The sequence below is a fragment of the Dasypus novemcinctus genome, chromosome 30 (genome assembly GCF_030445035.2).
Source record: "Dasypus novemcinctus isolate mDasNov1 chromosome 30, mDasNov1.1.hap2, whole genome shotgun sequence".
In the NCBI taxonomy this organism is placed as follows: Eukaryota; Metazoa; Chordata; class Mammalia; order Cingulata; family Dasypodidae; genus Dasypus; species Dasypus novemcinctus.
Window position 1 is genome coordinate 31,768,439 of NC_080702.1, and position 10,195 is coordinate 31,778,633.

The 10,195-nt window shown below is 35.4% G+C and overlaps 1 protein-coding gene across 1 annotated transcript; it reads right to left on the reverse strand.

Moving 5' to 3' along the window:
* Window positions 1–3,232: 3,232 nt before the first annotated feature.
* On the reverse strand, window positions 3,233–4,180 carry LOC105747141 (olfactory receptor 7A10-like). The gene has a single exon (XM_012529157.2). It carries the CDS (start codon window positions 4,178–4,180, stop codon window positions 3,233–3,235), a length of 948 nt encoding a protein of 315 aa, XP_012384611.2.
* Between the last annotated feature and the right edge of the window lie 6,015 nt (window positions 4,181–10,195).

Genomic DNA, 10,195 nt, shown 5'->3' on the forward strand with positions numbered 1-10,195 from the left:
GTTTCCACGTATTTTAGGGTCCTAGAGAAGAGTATCATTCTACTAACAAAACCAGAAATATTCTTTTTTTCTGACAGAAAAAATAGGAGTTGCAGGAAATGGGAAGTTAGTAAGATGTAGGAGAGCATAGCAGATTTGAAACAGTCTCCATCACTCACTCATATTTTATGCTTCAAATTTTTTCTTAAGAAACAAGGTATCAGCTAGGTATATCAGTAAGGAAACAGACAAGGTTTTTAGGAGATTTGAAAGAAATACAATCACCCTCTCTTCTTAATTATACTCAAAATATAAGTAAGTTTGGCATCTACCTTTCTGTCTATATGATATAGTGTGAGGTCAGTAGGGTGGGCTGGCTCTTTTATTTATTTTATTTTTTGTCTTCTCATTTTTTTTAATTAAAAAAGACTTCAATTACATAAAATATAACAGAATATATAGGGGATTCCCATATGGCCCTCTCCGCACACCTCCCATATTTTCCCATATTAGCAAAATCTTTCATTAGTGTGGTACTTTCAATTTAATTGATAAACACAATTTGGAGTATTGCCACTAACTACTAATTAAAGTTTGTATTGCATTTTACACTCTTTCCCACTCAATTTTGTAGGTTATGGAAAGATATGTTAGGACTTGTATCTGTGATTGTAGTGTCATTCAGGACAATTCCCAAGTCCTATAATTGGCCCCTTGTTACAACTGTTTGTCCCCCTCTCTGCCTTCGGAAACTCCAGTGGCCACTGCCTCCACATCAATAATATTCCTTCCCTTCTCTCTTAGCAGACTTTTCTCCCTCTTTTTGATTTGTATTGCTGTTCTCCAGAAGATGAGGAACTTGCAAGTATGGTGCCTGTTAAACAATACGTAAGGCAAGAGCCTCCTACTATCTGATTGCAGAAAGGAGATATATTTGTGGAGTCAACAATTTCAGGGGAGTTTTCTTGGGTATTCAGTGTTCCTGCTGATAACAGAAGTATCAACTTTCTATGTTGGCCTGTTTTCCAGTGTTTCCTATATTTCCAGTTACTTGAAAGCCATAACTCTAGCTTCTTCAATAAGATGAGTGTGCATGCTTACTATTATTTTCTAAAAATACTTAAAAAAGCTTTCTGCTTTTTAAGAGACTTCTGAATGAAGAAAATAAACCATACAGGAAGAAATTTCTAATTGAAGAAAATAAGGCATATGGGTAAACTCTTCGGTAAAAAACTGATTGCAAAAGCACATTCTTGTAGGATAGAAATCTGGGAATTTATCAAATTGTTGGGAGTGAGAACATCAATGACACTATTTACAGAGGATAAATATAAACCTCTAGTGTATGTATAGCTTGGGAAAATATGATTCATAATACATTTTTCACAATGGAAAAATTCTCTTTTTGATTTGTTTAAACAAAAATAAAACAAACTGCATAGAAACAATGTGTAAGTCCAAAGAGACACCAACTTAGTTTTAAAGCTGCAGTGGCATATAGAGGACCTCCTTGCAGCCTTATCCAGCCTGCTCTGTGGACCACAGTGATGCATGTAGAAGCCTCTTAACTACCAAGGAGTTTTGAACACTGTTCCATTGGTTCTTCATCTGCTTGCTGCCTAGCAAGTCTGAAGCCTGCAGTATAAAATTTTTTTTAAGATTTCAAAGTAAAACCAAAAAGGAAATAAAAAGAAGCCTCACTCCCCAAAACAAATAAACACAAAACCCACTTTTTCCTAAAGGTCAGGGAAAGACTTTCTTCATTTCCCTCACTTATCCATGTAATTGATGGGACCCATGTTTCTACTGCATTGTCTATTTTAAAGAAGGGTGAGAGAGAGCTGACAACCCGAATTGCATTGTAACATGATTTAAGTGGCCAGGGGAATCATTCTGGTGGTGCATATTCCTCACATCATATCTGCTTTGGACAAATTAAAAGGCAAAATATTTACCTTAATCATTCTATATTGTTTACAGTAACCTCTAAAGACAGTGCCTAGGAAAGATTTTGAATAACTGGTTTATATGATAAATGATTTTGTTAGGACACATAATTCAAGGAATGTGGAGTGATACGAATTTTTTTACTTGCACAGGAGAGACTTCCAGATAGAAATGACATGTTGAAGATTTTTAATTCTCGGATGATGGTGAAGTCAAAACACAGAAATTTTATAAGACAGCAAGAATGAAATATCCTTCTCTGAATATTGCAGTTCAGATATGGGATAGGTAGGACATAAAAACAGAGTCTAAACTTGTGGGCTAATAATCACAAAATGAGACTGAAATCACAGCTTTGCTAAAGAAGGTGAAGTGAATAATAACAACTAAAAAATTTTCCCAAAATGGCCCCCAGCTCAGAGCAATCACTAATCCCAAAAAGGCATTCTGATTTCCCAGTTGTGGTGATGGTCCTTGAATCAGGAAATGGATGGAAAATTCACCTTAGAGTGTGTTCACAAATAACCAAGTACATATATCCTACTATCTCGGTTGAATAGTTGAAAAAGACATAGTTGTAAGTGAGGAAAAATGCACATTGTTTTTTATGATCTGTAAATGTGGACTATTATTATAGGAAGTGTCAAGTGAAAGTTCCTGGAAATGTCCTTACCTATGAAAATAATTTTTAAAGGGCAACCTTAAATTGCTGAAAGAATCACAGAAATTATTGACACCACCAATATGTGAAGAATCAGGGATTGTTTTGCAAAAAACAATTTCACTTAACTTATGATTGGAAATGAGCACAAGAAAGGAGCAAATTGGAGTTGGAATGTAATTATTGTAAGCCAAATCAGTTGATGTCTCCAGTTCAGGATGTGACCTCTTTCTGGAGTGAATGCATGAAAACTCTGGAAGCTGCTATACAGCCTGTGATGTGATATTATTTTTCTCCAAAACCATAAAATAAAATTAGTTGCTTTCATCTGGCAGTGAATGCCATATACTTTCATCCCTCCACAGCCTGCTATAATTTTATATGTACAGAATTACCTGTGCTAAATATTTTACTGATGAAAATCCAAGCAGCAGATTCTGCTTTCAATACTGATTACATGGAATAAAATAAGAGCTCTTAGGATGTATAATAATTTAGAAGGAACAGGTGTCCTTGATATATAAAAATTTTTTTAAATTGAACTCTAAAAATTGGGCAAATAACAGATTATCTCTCCATTCACTTACAAAGTTTCTAGATTTAGATCTCCTAGGGTTTGACCACTGTTAATTATGAACTTTTTTCTCAACTCGAGACAAACAGTCCTTTTATAGCGAGAATGTTTCTCAGTTTTTTTAAGGCCTTCTTTATGTCCTTGTTTCTGAGACTGTAGATAAAGGGGTTCAGCATGGGACTGACCACCGTGTACATCACTGAGGCTATTGCATTTGCCCTTGAGTTTTGACTAGCAGCAGAAGTAAAATAAACTCCAAGTCCTGTACCATAAAACAAGGACACTACTGAGAGGTGAGACCCACAAGTAGAAAAAGCTTTATATTTGCCCTCCATTGTTGAAATTCTCAAAATGGTGGATGCAATCTTAGAGTAAGAGTAAAGAATCCCAGTGAGTGGAATAACAGCCAGAAGTCCAGTTTCAAAGTATATCACTAAGTCATTGAGGAAGGTGTCAGAACAAGCAAGTTGGACCACCTGATTAAGTTCACAGAAAAACTGGGACATTTCCAACTCTGTACAAAAAGACAATCGCAAAACCATTAAGTCATGCAAAAGGGAGACAAAAACACTCAATAACCAGGATGCCAGTAGCAGGCGGCCACAGACCTGGGCGTTCATGATGACCATGTAGTGCAGAGGGTGACAGATGGCCACAAAGCGGTCATAAGCCATCACAGTCAAGAGGGAGATGTCTAATTGCCCAAAAAGCATGAAAAAGAACATCTGGCTGAGACAGTTTTCATAAGTTATAGTTTTGCTTTTTGTCTGGATGTTCAGCAGCATCTTTGGGACAGTGGTTGAGGTGAAACAGATATCTGTAAAAGAGAGGTTGGAAAGGAAGAAGTACATGGGTGTGTGGAGGTGGGAGTCAGTGATGATAGCCAGGATGATGAGCAGGTTCCCAAATATGATGACCAGGTACATGGACAGGAACAGTCCAAAGAGGAGAAGCTGTAACTTTGTATCTTCTGAGAGACCAAGGAGGACAAATTTTAAAACATGTGTTTCATTTTCCATGAAGCAGAGGAAACTACTAGAAAAGATTCCAGAACAATGAGAATTCAGTCACAAGCAATGACCCACAAATTGTCATAAATGCAATGGCTTGTAAACACATTAAATTAATGATTTCCTCTTAGGTAAAAATAGATCTAGTATGTTTTAACGGAAAAGGTCAGAGAAAACGGATGTTCCCATTTCTCCTTGATAATTTTGGTGACTAGTCATCCTTGCCGGTAATTGGAAATAAATAACTCCTGGCAATATTTTCCACTACAAATTCTCATAGAATTTATTTTATCCAACAATTATTTTAACCAGTCATGTTTTCCCTTTTGATGAAAAAGTTGAAGTAATGTATATTGTTGATGGTAGCCCCACTTTTATTTTACATTTTTAATTGTGTTTTATTTTCTCTTTTAATATATATAAATTTTATTCAATTGTCTTTTTTTTAAGATACATGAATCCCCAAAAAATGTTATATTACAAAATTCGAGATTCCCACATACCCAGCACCCCACACCCCGGACTCCTCCCACATCAGCAACCTCCCTTATCATTGTAGCACGTTCATTGCATTTGATGAATACATTTTGGAGCACTGCTGAACCACTTGGATTACAGTTTACATTGTAGTTTACACACCGTCCCAGTCCATTTAGTGGGTTATGGCAGGATATATAATGTCCAGCATCTGTCCCTGCAACAACATTTAGGACAACTCCATGTCCCAATAGCACCACATATGTATGTAATTAATATTAACAAATTTTACAGGAAAACTTAATATGAATCATACACTTATAACTGTAATGAAAAGTATAAAACTTCTGGAATAAAACTTGTGAGAAAATCTAGGGACCAGGATTTGGTGATGAGTGTTTTGATATAATAGCCAAAAAATGATACAAGAGAGAAGAAAATGTATAACTTAGGCTTTATTAAAATATTAAACTGCTGCTCTTTGAAAGACTTGAAAAGGGAATGAAAAGAAAATCAACAGGTTGGGAAAACATCTACAAAACATACACCTGACAAATTCTTTGTATTCAAAAATGTAAATACCTCCTAACACCCAACATTAAGAAAGCAAATACTCAATTTTAAAATTGGCAAAGGATCAGATCATAATCCTCACTAACAAGATACAGTGTCGGCTAATAAGTGTAAACAAAAAGATGCCCCAAATCATTTGTCATTAGGAAATGGCAAAATTATAACCACAATGATATTTCACCACATGCTTATTAGAGTAGTTAAAAACCTAAACACGGACAATAACAATTGCTGGTGAGAATGTGTCACAATATAGGCTCTTGTTCACTGTTAGTGAGAGTACAAATGGTAGAAGCAGAAGAGAGTTTAGCGGTTTCTTGTAATACTAAATATTCTTACCATACAATCTTACAAACTTGCTCTTAGGTACATATGTGGCTAATATGAAAACTTAAGTGCACACAAACACCCATGGGTGAATGTTTGTAGCAGATATATTTATAATGTCCATAATGTGTAAGCAACCAATAAGTCATCCTATAGGTGAATAAACACTGTGCTATACTTACACAAGGCAATATAGCTCAGAGATTAAAAAAAAAAAATGTTCCAACTAGACACAAAAGGGAGGATGACTTCCAAATGACTGCTACTAATTGAAATAAATGAAACTAAATATATTCCATAGATATGATATGTACCTGGGTACAAACTGTTCTCTGCATAAGGCAAAATAATAGAGACTGAATCAATGATCACTAGTTGACAGGGTTTAATGAAAGCAGATGTGTGTTGAATAGGTGAAGCACAGGTGGATTTTTAGAGCAATGAAACTATTCTGTATAACACTATATGAGTAGACACATGGCATTATACATTTGTAACACAAAGAGTGAACCTTGACGAATGCAATTTAAAATTCAATTTACAAGGTTAAGGGAATCCCAGGAAGGAATGCAAAATATTCAAAACCATCTAACTGTATTAAAATGTATGACATGCCCTTTCTATAAGGGATGAGAGAAAGGTGCTGAAAGAAGTAATACTGGGTATGAATAGCATCTGAAAAAGGAAGTCAAAGCACACTGTACATAAGCCCTGTACTCTACTTGATAAGATTGTCCCACCACGGTATGGGTTAGCAAATCTTTTACTTCTGTATCTGTATCAATCAAAGAAGTTAGTAGAATGCAGATGATGGAATATACTTCCAACTGTGGAGTGGAAGTTCATACATAAGCAAGGAAAGGAGGTTAGACTTTTCTATGTGGTAATGGTTTAGAGGTAGATACATCAATATGAAATCATGTGTAGTTCAATATAGATGCAGAGGATTACATGTAGAAATATGTATTGATATGTGTAAATGCACACATATTTCCTTAGTCTTTTGGCAGAGAAGGCCTAGAAGCCCCAAAATCAAAGAGCAAAATTAATTATTGACTATACACATTACTATTCTAGTGGAAGAACTCTCATTATTGATGTAAAGGCAGAGGCCACCGGAGGTTCTGAGGGGTGCTAGAGGGAAGAAGAGCTGTAATATAGGGGTATTTTCTGGACCCCGGATATGTTCTGCATGACTCTGCAATGACAGATACAGGCCATTGTATATATTTTGTCATAACTTACAAAATTTTGTGGGGCAAAGTATAAACTATACTTTGTAGTCCATGGTTAGTAGCAGTGCTTCAATATATGTTCATCAATTGTAATAAATGTACCACACGAAGGAGATTGTAAATGTGGGAAAGTGTGGGAGGAGGAGGGAGTGATAATATGGGAATCCCTTATACTCTTTAGGTAACAGTTATATAATCTAAAGCTTCTTTAAGATAAAATAAAAATATTAAATAAATAAACGAGCAGAACTTTGGCCCTAATCTTGGATTTTAATGCACCATTATCCAATACAAGGCACCTTGGAGAAATGACTGACTCTAAGACTGGAGAAGGAAATATACAAGAAGAGCCTGGAGCATCTCATAGTACCAGAAAGGAAATAGATGGTAAAATAAAACCCTCAATGATGGGATATATCAGAGAGACACAGATCATAGTTGAAAGAACTCCCATGGAAAAAAAAATTGAAAAAAAATTGAATGGAATAAATAAAAAAGTATTACATCTCATCCAATATATAAAATAAATATCAATGCATGCTGATATAAATAAATTACTGCCAAAATAAATAAAAAGAGACAAATCTCCCATGGAGAAGTATTCCAATAATTTATGCAGCTATTATGCTCTCAAGGAGGTGGAGTATAAATGTGACTCCTTGGCTTCACCTAGTGACTTCTTTCCAAAGGTGATATATGGAAAGGCAGAGAAATGAGGAACTTTACTCTGGGGCAATCATGAAACACTGTTGATTTAAGTCAACATCAGCATTGATAAGTCATGTTGACAGGACGCATCGTGGATATGATGCGGTGGAAATGGCACTTTCTAACTAGCATCTTCCTCCAAACACACATAATCCGTCTAGTATGAGTAAATATCAGACAAATCCCACATGAGGTACAATTTACAAAATGCCTGACTGGTACACCTCAAACTATGCAGCTCATCAAAAACAAAGATGGTTTTTAGTAACTGTCTCCATCAAAAATGGACTAAGAATTTATGATAAAAAAATGTAAAATGATATTCTGGATTGGTGATGTCAATAACGGGAAAGTGAGTGGCTATGGCTATGGAAACTCTCTCTCCTATCCTTGTTAAATTTTTTGTAAATCTAACAGTTAAAAAACCAAGTTTATTAAGAAGCACAATTATTAGTGAAATGAAAAGGAATTAATATTGATAAATCTGTACATTATGATTCAACCCCACACAGTTTCACTCCCCACACCTACCTCACATCCACTGTGTTATTTCCATTGTTGATCATCTCTCTGGGGATTTGTGAACAGGAATAGTCACAAAGACCCAAAGTGAGCTTTCTAATGGGCAAACCCTTTCATGAACTTTTCTAATCCCTGCACTGATTCTCCAATAACTTCAAACATAATTATCCAACTTCTGAGCAAAACACAAGGATCTCTTTTATCTGCTAACTGCCAACATATCAAGGCTTCTGTTCCCCCTATCATCTCCTGCCTTTCATTGTTCATCAGATATTAATAAGTATTGCTAATGCCAACATATTCGTTTACCTTGATCCCAGCATCCTTTCCTTGTCATCTCTCTTGGTATGTTTCTACCCCATGATACTCTTGGAATAACTCCAGTTCCTCCTTCAAGTCTCAGTACAATTAGAAGGCCCCTTCTGAAACTTTTACTAACATCCACAGTATGAGTTCAAGCTTTCGGATATTCTTCAGAAACATTAAAGAGCCACCTCAGTATATGGCCTATACTCATTTCTATTCTTTTAAACCCATTAGGTATTTTTTCTTTAATGTAAAGAACAAAGTGTTGTTCATCTCTTTACTTAAAGAATAATGTTCAGTGAATACCATAAAGTATTTGATGAATAAATGTTTGTTGAATAACTAATTTAAAAATGGATGAGAAAACATCATCAGACCATCATCACAAATTATGGTCTATAGTGTCCTTTTGGTTTATTTTTTTCCATAAGCCCCTATTACTAACACAATCCATAACAGATGTTTTATAACAATGTAAGTTGCTGTTGGGCGAGTGCTATATGGGAATTCTGCACATTTGCATGCTTGCTTTATAAGTTCACAACTTCTCTAGTACAATTATATACATATATATATATATATAAATGGATGAAAGTGAATAAACAGATTTCTCAAATTGTAGAGAAAGAAGATGCAGCAAAACAAGGGAAAAGGTTGCTGGGAGAGGGAAGCACCATGAATAAGTGCTAACATCAGAGATGACAGATAGTAGAAGGAAGATATTTTACTGTACCCACTATCAACCTCCAATCAAGCTTTTTAAATAGGAAAGGATTTGAACGATTTTTCTTTCTTTATGTTTATACCCTATTACACTTCTCAAACTATCACCAATAAGAAGGTTACCTTAAGCCATAACACATTCCCCCAGTACCTGTGAAGATTCTGTGACTTACCTTGAAATTATCAAAGAAGGGTCAGATTTCACCAATGCAGATTCTTCCTTGAATGCGAAATGAAGTCGGAAGCTTTTTCCCCAAGAAGGCAGAGAGATGGAAACACTTACCTGGTCTCCAGAAGACATAATTGTGTTATTTCATCACCAGAGATTAGTAAAGTAGACTTAGTGGAGGGGAAGCTTTTTGAGTTTCTGTTCCTTTAGGGATAATATACCCACAAGCATCATAAATGAATAATTCTTTTGTCTTTTTTTCTCCATGAGATATTTAGTTCCCTAGAGGAAAGAAAGAAAACCACAATGCAAAATTGTGCCAGTTTTGACCTTTCAGAGAGAGCTTTGGAGCTCTGTGTTAATTTCTTAGCCCAGTGGAAGCCTTACTCCCAGGAGAAGGTAAGCTCTGTTTGAGTGTCTAATCTAATATTGCAAGGTTTCCCATAGTAATTTCCCTATCGCTGATTCTGGAGAGAGATTCTGAATACAATAAAATATTATAAAATATTTTATATCTCTGATCTGTCTCATCTGGCATTGACTTTCATTTATGAGGCTGTCCTCTCTAAACAGGATTTCCTCTTGTCACATTTCTTCTGTTTTCTTCCCCATAGTTAGGAATATCTGTTCAACTCACTCTATTTGTTTTCTCATTAATTCAACAAATATTTATTCAGAATACTGTATGGTAAGCACTAAACTTTGTTCTGGGGAACAAGAAAGAAGTAAGATGTTATGCCTGCTCTCAAACAACACCCAATCTAAATAGGCCAAAATGCATGGAAATAAAAACATTATACAAATGTGGTTTACTATTCCTTGTAAAATATAATTCCATATGAATGAGGATTGCCTTTTCCATTTTGCTTAAACAGGCTCCTGGGACTTTGAGTGGCGTGATGTGAAGCTATAAGTTTATTAATGTAGTTTTGACATCTTAATAATATGCATTCTTCTTTTCCATGAACACAGGGTATCTCTAAT